This window comes from Triturus cristatus, chromosome 1_1, assembly GCF_964204655.1.
Source record: "Triturus cristatus chromosome 1_1, aTriCri1.1, whole genome shotgun sequence".
NCBI classification, from domain to species: Eukaryota; Metazoa; Chordata; class Amphibia; order Caudata; family Salamandridae; genus Triturus; species Triturus cristatus.
In genome coordinates this window covers 87,719,007-87,733,697 of record NC_140579.1, presented here as the reverse complement: position 1 = coordinate 87,733,697, position 14,691 = coordinate 87,719,007, and the positions used below count along the sequence as shown (strand labels likewise).

The 14,691-nt window shown below is 45.3% G+C and overlaps 1 protein-coding gene across 12 annotated transcripts in view; it reads right to left on the bottom strand.

Annotated features, from left to right (window-relative positions):
• Positions 1–14,691, bottom strand: part of LOC146869555 (stAR-related lipid transfer protein 3-like) — a 160,864-nt gene that overhangs the window by 107,700 nt on the left and 38,473 nt on the right. For 11 of the 12 annotated variants that reach the window (XM_085605422.1, XM_085605247.1, XM_085605994.1 and 8 more), the window contains one exon: positions 2,840–3,124. In XM_085605422.1, coding sequence (XP_085461548.1) covers positions 2,840–3,058 — 219 coding nt within the window. In that variant the 5' untranslated portion in view covers positions 3,059–3,124. Of the gene's footprint in view, positions 1–2,839; positions 3,125–4,550; positions 4,614–14,691 lie in introns of all 12 variants that reach the window. The other variant, XM_085605584.1, reaches the window with a different exon arrangement.

Sequence of the window (14,691 nt, the reverse complement as noted above, 5' to 3'; positions counted from 1 at the left end):
CTTAGATTTTTGTCGATCTTACAATAGATTTTTAGACTCCCCGCAAGTGCCATAATCAAGATACCTTAGAATTGGCCCTACTGGGGTGAATAGTGACCAAATCGAGGATTATATTATATGGCCCAATAAAGCTTCCTTTTGCACCTTGCTGACTAAAGATTGCCATCAATGCTAACAAGACAAGTACAGTAAATAGTTCAAGAAACATAATATATTCAAATTGTCTTCCTGAAGTTTTACACAAAACGTAAAATGTACTAAAAATATTTTAAACTAAATGTTCCCAAGAATAAGGTTTACTTTTTAGAATAACACCCCTGCACCGACCTCTTCCACCACACCCACCATGTTCGCTTGTCATACTGTACTTTTTGAGCAGTTATTCCGAATTACTTGTCAAATTCAGACTTAAGCACCTGAATACCAGAGACAGATACCACCCCCCACCCCGACTTTGGATGATATAATATGCAGAAAGCATAAGGGGTGAAAGGACAGACAGTGACCGGGTAGGTCATTCCCTTGCCTCCTGTCGAGCCTCTAATCCACCACTAGTGGTTTTGGAGCAGCATGCATGGCATGATGAGAGGTGGTGGCAGTTCGGCAGCAGGTGGGGACTCTTGGCAGACTAGATAAGCCTACAGACCCCTATTTAATCTTCACTGTACAACAAAAGCCAACTGTACAATCGAACTTCCTCGTCAATAAGTTTCTATATGTACTCATAACTATGCTGAACCTGTAACCTTGCATTTCTATGGTCATTAGTAAACCCCTTTGGATATTGAGAGGGTGTGGAACAGACACCAAGGAACATCAAGAGCAATTCCCCGGTGGGCTGCCAAGATGGGGGCTGTGGGGATCCGTTTTTTTGTTACAGGGGGCAGGGGTCGCAGCATAGCTGTAATATCGCCCCCCCCTGTAACAAAAGCAGCCAAAACCAGCCCTGGCAACAGCTCACCCGCAACCCCACTCCCCAGGGGAGGACGAGGTGGGTGCCAGGGCCAGATTAGGTTACCAGTCCGGCTGTGACCCAAACATCCAGTTGTGCTGCCATCCTTACATGGCCATCAGAGAAGGCAGCATTATAACAGCATTCTAGGGGAGAGCAGGATGCCACCCAGGCGCCCGGAAAAGATTCCAGCAACCCAGACTCAAGTTAGCAATAAGCATCTCTCAAACCTCCCATCGTTAACCTTTCTTCACCCTCAACACCACAATTTGGATGTGTTGTAACAGCCAGAGCAGCGAACTATGGAACTGGGGAACCAGGTTCGAGTCACAGAGTGAGCTCAACATCCTGTGATTGTGGGCCAGTCACTTAAGATCCCTATCCCTACCAAAGATGAATGTGTCCTTGTGTAATGTAACTGGTGCTCATGTAAAGTGCTCCAATACCTTAGGGTCGAGTTCACGCTATATAAAACGGCAGAAAAAAGAAAAAGCTTCCTCTATTTTCACCACATCTTCAAGACCAACTTTAAAACTTAGGAATGGGGCACGCTCACAAAGAGTAAGTAAGAGAGGCAGCAGCTACTCTACAGGTGAAAGTGCATCTTCACTGAAGCCAGTGTGGGTGGGACTGCGGAGGGTGAATGTGAAAGCGAGTCAAATACAAGCTAGAAGAGCGAGTGCATGTATGTAAGAATGAGAGAGTGCATGTACGGATGAATAGGTCAGACATTTAAGGCCCCAAAAGGATGACCACCACACTGACCGTGTGATATGCAACAACAAATGAATGAAGGCCTTCTGCAAGGCTTCTTTTTGGTCCTAGGTAAAAGATGGGTTGTCGAATAGAAAAATCATGATCATATTTCTCACAATATACCTCTATCAATATATCCTCTAACTCCACTCTCTCGTTGATCTCAAACCCCATACCACTGCTATGAGCCCCAAAATTACCCCTTCTAGACTCTTCCATACTCTACCCCTCCTTGTATCATCTCATACTTCTCCGATCCCCGAAAACAAGCCTTTCTAAAAACCCTTGCCTCCGACTATTCCCCATCCATCTCCCTTTTACTCATCCCAAGCCTCCTTCTCCTGCTCTGAGCTCCAAAACATCCCTCCACTATCCTTTTCATTCCAAACAATAGACTAACATGTCCACCTCTCAAATTCATTTATTTCACTATACTGATTCCCCACTAATCCTTTATGGGCTCCGGAGTAGAGTGCTACTCGCCGAATAAGCGTTTCGATGACGCGTATGGGGTAGTGAGCGCTATATAATTAAAACAGAATACAATGATAACTTCAGTCAACAAATCAAACGTACTTCCTTGATCTGCTAAAATATCAAACCGCCCCACAATCCCCGAAGGTTGATGACAGACGATGACCCACTGACCCAATCACTGAACTGCAAAAATTAATAGCTGGTTCTAGTCCGGGCCTGTGTGCCTTCAGAGCATGGTCTGAAAATGAATGTATGGAAACACCCTTATAACAAAACATCATATCCCCTGGGTGCGCCCTTAGCTCTTCCCACCCAAATCTTGCTGCATCTCTAAAGCATGCTGCAGAGAGGCAATTGTGTGACATGTGGCAAATGAACCCACCTTTGCTGGAGGAAAACTCAAACCCTCCTCACGCCCAAGCATCCACGACAAGCATCCACGACTGCCATCTAAGTCCCATGAGGCAATTCAGTGAACAGACCTCTCCGATGCAGAAGTCATTTATTCAGTCATTCGTGGTGGACAGCCGTTATTCACTTACTCACTTCCAGCCCCTCACAAACTAATTACAAACGACATCTAAATAAATAGCTCAATTAAAAAAACCACAAATGGATACGGTTGTGTTGGAGGGTGGGGGGGGGGGTACTTACGTTTAACTCAATAATCCACAGGAGGGAAACGAACAGAAGGTCAAAGGTCACAAAGAGGCAGAAAGTCCGTCTGACATCCGAGATTGGCTTCTTCTTCTCGGGAGTCAGGAAATAGTGCGGGGAGTAGAGCTGGCTCTGGGCGTAGGAGGTGTTGATGGATGCGATGGCGGGCAGGCTTTGCTCCAGCTCACTAGGGTAGGACCCCAGCGGCTTACTCATCGTCCTCTCAGAGCCGGGGCCCAGGGGCAGGCGCGGGGGTACGGCCAGCAAGCATCAGCACACAGTCTGAGGATAGAAACGGGGACAGTGAGTGGAAGGACATGTATAGAGCAGTGGCGTAACGAAACTTGAGAGGGCCCCCCTGTAAAGCACATGGAGTGGGGCTCCCCCGGCGGCATGGCCCACCATCTACCACTTTGCCCTACCACCCAGAAATCTAGCATATTTTGATGTGAAACCTCCAACATTTAAATGAAATGCCTCTATATTGTCTTTCTCTAAGTTCTAATGAGAAAGTGTGAAACACTCTTAACATACAAGCTATGCCCTTTGTAACAATACTGTCAAAAGCAGATTATTTAACTGAGGCAGCAATCAGAACAAAGCCAAGGAGCGATCCTATTGTCTCAGGAACTGCCTATGGCTGAAGAACAAAGAACAACTATGAAGGTTCTGAAATAGAATTGACAATACCTTGAAACTTTGAAAGACCAACCCAAACCTGCAATTCCATAAAAACTCGACTGACAATATACATGAGAAGTACACAAGCTATAACTCAGTATCCTGCGAAAGTCAAGAGAAATAGACTGGTGAATTATCTGCATGTTCAAAAAAACCGAGTAAGCAATAGGGTCTGAGGGAACACACTACCAGCCCGGACTAAGTCCCCCTACTAACAATATGAATACACAGAAGTCCAAGGGTATAGAAAACCAAACAAAAAGAAAAACAAAATCCACCTGTCTGCAGTGAACCTAACAAAAGCCTGAATGAAGCTAACACTAGAACCTAGTATTAAAGTCCTCATAAAGAGGACGTAATCCCATCACCCACCGTGGTGGCATGCTTCATCATATGGGATCTCCTCTTAACCAAACCTGGTTTGGCTAAGGAGCTGCCACTCCCAAGGTGTATCTAAGGGAGGAGCTCGTGGATGTTTTAAACTACGCTAATGAAATGAGATCTCCTAAAGATCAATGAGGCTAGCCGAAGTTGGGTGAGGCCCTAAAGTGCAGTGTGAAACTAAGTGATATAAAATGGACTACAGGAACAGAAAGAGTTTAATTAGGAGTGTGCCTGTGCCAATGTTAAAAACAGAGTAGTTGCGCGGTCTGGTCAAATTAACGAGCGCGCTTACAATAAACCAAAAAAAGGTCTACATGTTTCAGCCATAACAGATCATAAAATTGTGATCAAGGCTTTCTTCAGGACCAAATAACCAAAACTACTGCAACTGCAAGCTAGTGCAAAAGTGAGCACTGGCGTGACATCGTGTCTAAAAGTAGAAACGTGAAACAATACAACCAACCTTGTACCACAGGATCGATTGCAAAAATTTGAACTCCTACCGGTCAAGAAGGTAAGTGCCAGTATCAATGTAATAAAACATGAAAAAATATATATATAATGAATAACCAGGAAATGTACTTCATACTGGTTTATAGACACTGCAAATCGAAGATATCAAATAACCCAATATGAATCTTACCCGTAATGAAATCGGTACTAAGCCTGCCGCTCCTGGTAGCAACTCAGAGCGTGAGGCAACGCTCTGTGAAGGAAACAATTAAAAACATGGTCTAGTATGATGAAACATGTGTGCATCAGAGGTGCAGCAGGCACCGAAGCCTGTCGCTCCCTCAACTGAATCGCAAAGACATTCAACAGGCAGGGAAACAAATGTATTCAAAGAGGGACCATGGGATGACTCAACCATAGGGCCTAGTGAATCCTCACTAAATCCCAAAAGCAGGTACATTTTATATATACAAAATTAGAATAATTAACAATAGTGCCCGAAACAGCGGGGCACACGGATTTTCTTAAACTGTCAACATTGAAATCAAAACGGGCGATCGTAAATGAGGAGATCACCTCAAAGACCAAAATACCCGCATGTTATTTTTAGTCATAATTTTTTGCATGATAATAGCAAATACCCTTCATAGATACTTCAAGAGTAGCTCGCACTTCACTGGTGTTCAAAAGTGCGCGACTCTAGTGTCAAGAAACAGCCTCAAGGGCTAACAACACTACCAGCAATAAACGGGCAGTAGATAGAAAAAGGGAAACCCTCTATATACGAGCAAAGGCAGCCGCCGATGAACTCGAGAAAGGTACATCGCTGCCGATAATGCAGCAACAGTAGCACACGTCAGTAATTACAACAAATCTCCGAAGATTGTAAACGAAGATTCATAACAACCCAACCACCGCAATTAAAAAATACGGGCAGTGACTGGGAAAAACAGTGTTACGAACAAGACGGCACAATGCAGAAGGTGCATCGACACGGAGAATCTCACCTCTCCGTCGCTACCCCGAACCTTCTTCCTGGATGCTGGCGGCGGCAACCAGTAAACGGCCGAACACGGGGTAAAATAACACCAACAACGCCCAGACGCACAACATAGCGTAATGACGTGGCGCGTCAGTGGCAAAGTGCAGGGCCCTATTGATGACATCACAGCGGGCAAGGGAAGTCTGGGAAATGTAGTTACCCAGTCTCAAAAACCTCCGGCCAGATCATATAAAGCCCGAGAACTTACAAGAGAACAACAATGAGTTCCAGAGAAACAATCTACCACAGTCATGCCACACAGATGGAAAGGGACCAACACAACAGTATTGGTCACTTCTAAAGGCATCCTAGGCTGATCAGACAACAAAACGCAAAATAACCGAACAAGCCCAACTGGATCACTAGTGTGTAGGGAAGCATAGTGGTATTCTGCATGATGTTTGACATGAAAGCAAATAACAGCAGACCATGCACACCATCCACTAGACTATCTAGTGAAAAAACTACCACTTGCCTGTAGGCTGTTTGAGTGCTGATGAAAAATCACAATATACAGATCTAGTCACTAAAATACAACCCACTCACGATAAACATCTACAGATGGGACCATGGTATGGAATCATTTAGACCAAAACGGTCACTTTGTAACTTAAACACCCAACGTTGTTCTTTATTGAAAAGAAATTTAGACACATCAGAAACGTGTGCAGGAATAAATGGTTGTTCAAGTACCGTCCAAGACATCTGATTAGGACTGTGATTACACTCCAAGAAATGGTTAGTCAGTCTCGTTGATGCCTTTTTGCATCGAATGTTGCTCTTATGTTCCATGATGCGTTGTTTCACTTTTCTCATGGTCATCCCCACATATTGTTTCAGACAGGGACAAGTGCTTAGGTACACTAACTTCTTACTATTGCAATTAGTGTGACGCAATGGTTTCCACGGTTTGGCAAGACCAATGTTAATCTCAGTAGTGTGTGCTCTCTGCGCACAAACCACGCACCCACCACACGGGAAGTGTCCCCTAACCGGTGGAAGATCCCATAAGGGGTTAGCAACAGTTGGTGGTACGCTACGAGGTCTGGTATGGACCATGGCATCACGCAAATTGTTCCCCCTTTTGTACGAAAAAAGCGGAAAAGCCAATTTTAATTGGCCAGTATTCAAAATACGCCAATGTTTCCGCAAGATCTTCTGAATTCGATTGGAAAACGTACTGAAGGTGTTCACAAAAGTCAATCTCTCATGTTGTGCTTTGGGAACAGCAACTTCTAAAAGGGCATCCAGATTGTTATTGGCTGCTCGTTTATAAGACTGTTTGATCAGCTTCAATGGATAGTTTCTAAGCTTCACGTTCTATGAGAGAACATTGGCATGTTTCGTAAAAGCTTAGGTGGTAGAACAGTTCCTTCTCAACCGAAGGAACTGGCCAAAAGGTAGACCAGTCCTTAGTCCCTTAGGATGGAAACTGTCAAATTTCAACAAAGAGTTTCTTGCCATGGGTTTAGTATATAATTCACTACCAAGGCCTCCCTCTAAAGGAAAGATCCACAGGTCCAAAAAAGCCAAACCCAGTTTGCTAAATTCAACAGTGAAGTTGAGGAAGACATTTTGGTCATTGAGCCAATGGTGAAAAGCCGAAAGAGAGACATTGTCTCCTCTCCATATGACCAAAACGTCATCGATGTAACATTTCCATACTTTGATGGATCCAAGAAAGGGATTGGTTGACGTGAGCACGTAATTCTGCTCGAAGAGATGGACATAGAGATTGGCCAGGCTGGGGGCAAAAACACTGCCCATTGAAGTACCGGAGATCTGAAGGAAAAACCGGTCTTCAAACTTGAAAAAAATTTCCGTCATGGCCAGCCTGGCACACTCCATTATGAAAGGAACAGGTGAACTCAGTGGCTCAACGATGTTGTCCAATAGCGATCTAATCGCTTCAAGTGTATCAACCTGGGGAATGCATGTGTACAATGATTCCACATCGAAACTGACCAAATAGTCAGTCTCAACGTTGAAATCAATACCAGGTAATATGTTCAAGACGTCCTTGGTATCCTGAAGGAACGTGGGCATCGTTTTTACCAATGGTCTCAAGAACACATCTACAAAAGATGACAAGGGTTCTAAAAGTGAACCGATGCCCGAAATGATGGGTCTACCAGGAGGAGGACGTAGCTCCTTATGCACTTTAGGCAATGTGTAGAAATAAGGAGTCACAGGGTAAATCGTCACCAAGTAGTCAGCCTCAAGACTAGAGATCCATCCTTCCAATTTTGCTTCGGACACCAGTTCACCAATCTCTTTTTGGAGTCTCACCGTAGGATCGGAACTCAACAGTTTGTAAAAGCTCTCGTTATTGAGTTGCCGCAGGCACTCTTCACGGTAGTCTGAGGTGTTAAGTATAACAATAGCACCGCCTTTATCGGCCGGCTTGATGATAATAGCTGGATTTTTGGACAAGGATTCAATAGCCTTTTTGTCAGTGTTAGAGAGATTATGATAGTAGTTGTTAGAGCCCATGTCTAATTTCGAAACCTCAAGGGAAACCACTGTTTCGAATGCCAGTACAAGTGGGGGTACCGAACTCGCAGGAGGTACAAAGGTGGATTTATTACGTAACCCACTATCTGTAATCTGATCCATTGGGGTAGCATTCTCAACGGTTTTATCTTGAAAGAAAAACCGTAATCTGATCTTACGAAAGAATTTGGCTAGTTCACACTGGATAATGAATGGATCACCTGGGTTTGTAGGTACAAAACCCAACCCCTTGTTAAGAACATCCGTTTCAGTAGGGGTCAAAAGATGTGAACTCAGATTGACAATCAACTGCTGCTGGGACCTGCCGTTTGAGGCCCCTTCGTCATGCTGCGCAGACTGCGTGGAGATGGCGGTAGACTCCAGTGTACTCGTGTTTGGCCCTGTTGTCCTCTCCTTCTGCCTCGGTTTCTGCCTCGACCTTGCCCTAAAAAAGGCTGTTGTTGAAACATCTGCGGAGGCGGGTTGAAAGGCATCATTTGTGGGTGGAATGGGACATTCGGAAAATGCCACGGAGCCGGGTTCCACCATTGTGTATGGGGATTCCCTTGCCAATTCCGTCTGTAGCCCTGTCTGCCTCTCCCTCGGTTAAGCAAGAACTACCCCAAATAGCTAAAAAAGGCTTAGCAAGGGGGCGGGGGGATGGGAGGCCTAACAGCGAAGGGGTTAAATATTGCAAATGCGAGACCAAGTGCATTGCAAATGGTGCATGATGGTTTTAGTCCTTACTGCAGGGATGTGGAAATCCTATAGCCCAATGCATGGTACATATTGTTTGGGAATAACACTGTGAATTTACTCCAACTGACCAAGGACTGGTCAATATCAACACACGTAGATGGAATATTGTGAGGAAGCTTTTGAGGGAAAATATTAACTTCACCACTAGGTGAGTAAGGAAGCAATTCCTTTTGGTTTAGGTACCCTCACACACCCTAGTGGTGTCATGCTTCATCATCGGGTCACCCCGACGCCTAGAAGTCGGGGTGGGCTCAACCACAGTGTTGGGAGCTCTTTGAAGATATTGTAGACCAGGGGGGCTAGAAAATTAAAAAACCTCAGACAGATCCCCAGCATCCCTTTATTATCGGGTCTGTCTGGGATACTAAAATTATTTAAATTAGGGTCTCTATAGGATTGTTATGGTCCTATGACCCTAGTGCCAACATGTTTCAGTCCGTATGTGGCCGTAAAGGTCCAGGACTTTCTTCAGGGCAAACAGAAGGCCACCCTGGGTAACAGAGGAAGGAATTCCCTAACCTGTTTTTCGTAGCAAGGGCAGAGTAGCTGCTCCTTGTTTGAGCGACTGATTAATTAATCTGTCATGCTTCGTATCCCATCCGAATTTCGAATGACATCCATTTCTCAGGGGATCGTAGGGCTATTGGGGGTAGCTCTGTAGTCAAACCTTCGTCAAGAGTCCTGCCCCGTCTGTCCACCTACTAAAACGCCGGGGATCGAGACCAAGTAGGTGGACAGACGGGGCAGGACTCTTGACGAAGGTTTGACTACAGAGCTACCCCCAATATAAAAGTTAGTAGGTTTGCACAGACTCAAAAGGGCATTCCAACCCTGGAACTGTTGCTTACCTCTACCTTCAGCCCCAGTATGTAGATCTGCAGAAACATAGCAACATAAGGGAATTGCTAGTATTCAAACCCTACTATGGAAGGAGCCCTGCCATAATCGGAGAGGCTATTTTAGAGGTCTAATGTATAATGAGATTGCTGCCATCATTTGTCGCCGCATTACACGGCACCAAAGAGACAAGTGAACTTTGTTACAGGACAAGTAAAGTTATGAAGCAACCGGCCCCAAGGACAAGGAGATATTTTATTAAATTTCACACCCCTGTTACCGTTAAGATACGTCAGGTTACAAGTTTAACGGCACAAAGAAATTGAGCCCTTCAAAGGTTGATAATGAAATAAAATTGTGATAACAGTAAAACTGGTTATTTACAGCAGTGTAAGCAGGAAAAACTGTGGTAGGAAACAGGGCAACATTGTTACACACCAGAAGGCCGGAATAGAGATTCTTAGGGCTGCAAGCATTAGTATGAGGGATCATTATTTAAATCTTCGAGAGGTTGCTAAAAGTACGTAAAGAAAGGTTAATTCCAGCCCTTCAAAACTTGTTCAGGTAGAAATAAGACGCTCTTCTTCCATGAAACCGTAAAGCAACAGCTGCTGCCTCAAGCACTGGCACTGCCAACCCTCTCTCACCTCCACCCCGACGTCTTTCAGGGAGCTCACAGAAATCCGCAGGCTGTGCAGAGTACCAGCTGGCAGACCTGTTCGGTCTGCATGGGAGCGGCCAATCTCACTCGGCGCACAGCAACATCTCCATCACCTTTCTCCTGCCTCCTGTTGCAACACCTCCTCCTACCATCACTTTACTGATGTACTTTGTCTCTCCCATCACCTAAAAATTCATCACTCCACTAGGGCACCATAAATGACCATCACACTCAGTCCCGGTGCATTCTAATTACTCCATCACTCTCCTGGTGCAGATTTCCAAAGGCTTCCATGCACACCCCAGCCCCTCCCCCACTCCGCTGGGGCACCAAACCCTCTCCAGTTACTCCCTTGCCCTCCATCACTTCCCGAGAGAACCTCCAACCCTCCAGTTACTCCTTTGGTGCACATTAATCCCCCATAACCTCCTTCGTAAATGCTAATCCCTCCATTACTCCAGTGGTACACCACAACCACTCCAACACTCCCCTGGATGACCTGAACTGTATTACTCAGTGGTGCACTGCAACCCTCATGTCCACTCTTTCCTGACTTCCAGTTTCACCTTAAATTAAAATCCCCACTGCCTTGAAACTGAGTACACTTCTATGCGTACATGCACAATGTAAGAACACCCATAAAAATGCAGCATTTCCACTTGCATAACTTCACAAACATCAACTTCCCAGTTTATAGGCCACAGAACAAAATTATTTTTGTGCTTTTACACTGAACTTCTGGGCACCAATTGCCCCCTCCCCCAAGCTAGAAACAGGACGGGCAGAACTATCGCTTCCACTGCAGCAACTAGCTCCATCTTCTCACAGCACATCATGTCGGGCAGAGCATTTCACATCCTATCCGATGCACAGCAGGCCCCGGCTGCAGTTGGACCTTCCTGGCCTCAGCTGTAGTAACATTTCATCAGGACGCGCTCTGCTCGCATCACTAAGGAAACTCAATTCCAAACCCCTCATTCTCCGTGTGGAATTGGGAAATTCTTTCTGCTAACCATTTCGTGACTGGAAACCCAGCAAAAAAAATATTTGCAATGCTATAGGTCTCGCATCTAAATATGAGACCTATGGCATTGCAAACAAACGGCCGCCATTGTCCCAGTGGCTGTGAAAGTGGGTGTGGCCCACTGAATGTAAGCAAAGCACGTCCTGATGCCTAATGTAGGGAAAACTCAATAAATAAAAAGAACACTCACTGTGTAACAACCAAGTAAAGGGGCCAGTAGCCATGGGAGGATACAAATTACGAGATGGTCCTACTAAGGAGGGACTAACGAGCCTCATAATGAATCAGAAGACAGAATTTACAAAGGACAAACACCCAAGCCAATGAAAATAGGGTCTGGGAGGGATGGCATCAAAGTGAGAACCCAGTGGGACAAGAGATTGAAAGTGAGGGGACCTTTGGCAGCCAGGGCCGGACTGGGAACCAAAACCGGCCCTGGCAAAGTGCCCAGCCGCCCCTCCCCCCCCCCCCCGGGGCTTCGGGGTGCCGCCGAGCCCTTTGCGAGGGCCCGTTTTCGGCCGATTTTGTTACAGGGCCGATTTTGCAGCTATGCTTCAAAAACAGCCCTGTAACAAAAACGGCCCCCAGGGGCCCAAAACCACCACCCGTGCGGCGCACCGGGGGATTGCCCGGTGCCTGCTACGGCCAGTCCGGCCCTGTTGGCAGCCACTCCCTGGATGGCTATTCAGTTTGGATAGGTGGTTGGGTGGCGGAGAGGGATTTTAGAAGATGTGGGATGAGTGGAGTTGAAGAACGGGTAGAGTTAGGCTTGCACGTGGCGGGAGTTAGTAAGAGGTGTTATGCATGGCTTCAGATGGGCAGGTAGGGAGTACCTGCACTCCTTTAATTTGCAAAGGAGCACCAGCACTGCTCACATGTAATGGGGGATTGATTGCCTATACTTTATTTGATAAAGTTTTATATAGCACGAACATGATCCCGAGGGATATCAGAGCACTTCACAATTACGGGAGGGAGGATGATTAGGGATGTAAAGGCATCAAATACATATCAATAGAAACAGTTACAAAGGGTGCATCAAAATATCACAATAGCTAATCTGGGAGGGGAAGAAAAGATGAATTAAGGAAATATAGCAAATCAGTACCAGACGTGAAGGTGTAAGTCCAGTATCTTACAGCAGATGATCCAAACCCAAATTAACCCCTTCTGTGCCCATGACGAGATAGTCTCGTCATGGACCCCGCCCGCTAATACAATGCCCGGCACAGGAGGGGGAAAGGGCGGGGCACTCAAGGGGTTAAGGTAAGAACTTGCTCATAAAGAATCTTTTTACTTTCAGTCTGCAAGCAACCGTGGAGGCGAGTCTGCGAACTTCAGGAGGGAGAGAGTTCCAGATCCTCGGGGCAGAGCTGGAGAAAGTTCTCTTTTTGCGAAAGATCAGTGGTTTTAGGAGGAAGGAGTTAGCACTTTTGGACTAGATACTTGGGGTTTTGAAATGGAGAGCTTTGTTTCCTTGCTTCAAAAGGGAGCCAATTTAGAGATTAAGACTGGGGAAATGTGCGCATTTCTTTTTGTGCCCGTGGTCAGTCTGACCGCAGCATTCAATGCAGCCCTAAGTGCGGCCCAGGTATATTTAGGGAGGCCACAGAGCATAGCACTGCCATAGTCAAGCCTCAGCAAAACCAGCGCTTGGACCACCTGCTTGAAGTCAGCTTGTGGAAGGAAAGGTTTGAGGTTCCGGAGTAATCTCATCTGGTGATTCGCGCCCTTGCACACCTTCTTTATATTTAAATGCTTGTCCAGGGAGATTCCGAGAGATCTAGCTGAATAAATAATGAGGGGGGAGCAGTTGAAGGCAGTGAGATGGTTCATCCAGAGGTCAAACTTGGGGGTATGATTCCGAGGAGAAATTAACAGGAATTCGGTTTTGGAAGTGCTGAGAAGGAGGTGGTTTTCAGCTAGCCAGTTTTGAGTATGCATGAGGGTCGTGTTGAGTAATATAAGATTTTCCGGGGAGGATATTTTCATGTAGAGTTGCGTGTCATCAGCGTACATATGGAAGAGAATGATCATTGAGTTAAGTGCATTAGCTAGTGGTTCCAAGAATAAGTTGAATAGTATGGGGGATAACGCGGACCCTTGTTGGGCCCCCATGGATACTGGCGTGGGCTGAGAAAGAGAGTGGTCCACCTCTATTCTTTGGGATCTGTGATGGCGGAAGGACGTGAACCATTGCAACACCAGACCAGAGAGGCCCATCCTGTGCTCCAAAATAGATAAGAGGTTTACATGATTTACAGTATCAAATGCAGAGGAAAGTTCAAGGAGGATTAGGAGGCAATATTCATTGTGGTCGAGCATTTTTTAAATGTCATCGATAACGTGAGTGAGAGCCGATTCAGTGCTGTGACCACTCCGAAAGCCAGATTGGTGTTGGTCTAGTAGTTGGAAATTCTCAATGTGAGGGCAAAGTTGTGATTGGATGCTTTTTTCAAGGAGTTTGGCCAGATTAGGGATGATGGAGATAGGGCAGAAGTTGTTAAGGTCAGCACTATCAGCATTAGTTCCTTTTAGAATAGGTGAAACCTGAGCTGCTTTTAGGCAATCAAGGATTGTACCTTGAGACAGTGAAGCATTGATAATCTTTGTCCAAAGGGGGGGATGACTTCCTTGATTTCTTTGAAGACAGAGGGTGGGGGTCGCTAAAATGATTAAATGGGTGGATACTCTGAAGAATCTTGTTAATGTCTCTTTCGCTGAAAGGAGTAAAGGTGCCCTATGAGGCATTGTTCTTAGTGCTCAGACTAGCTGGTTCGAGCTGTTCTGAGAGGGAAGGAGGGTGCGCAAACCAATGGGATGGCAAAGAAGCCTACTTAGATTCCAGTTTTAAGCTTATCTGGTGGATTAAATTTAGGTATCTGGCGCCAAGAGAGATGTCACATTTATAAATCGTTTGATCAAATCTGAACGGTGCTATAAGGTAGGAAGAACCACCTAGACTTCCTAGAATTATGAGTAAAACTCTAACCAATTAAGATCACTCCTTAGCACACGTTATTGATTATAAGCAAATATGTATAAACAGTATATTGGCATAAATAAACAATATATAAATCAGGAATTGGTCGTTTCTTCTTGTCAGTTGTTCTTTAATAGTATATACTTCTCCTTAGTCTGTCTGTCACCAGCCAACACGTGTTTCGTTGCTTATGGGAATAGTCGACCCGCAACTTTGTCAAGGCAGTTGTGTGAAGAAACAAAGTAATATATATATACTTGTAATGTTCAGCGTCACATATTTAAAATAACTTAAAACAACTCGGATTCGCATTAGCCCAGGTGATGCTAGTGCAACCTTCAAACCAGATGCAAAACAATTATTGAATCTTCTGGTTACATAAAGTGTTTAACAAAAACGAAAAGTGTGATCCACACGTTTTAATGGTCTAGTACATTGCATAGCAGTCTATGATCCTAATTGAAGTGGAGAGAAATGGCGGTGGTGATCGTGAGGTGAGATATATAAATCTAGGCGTATTGATTCAAGTGGT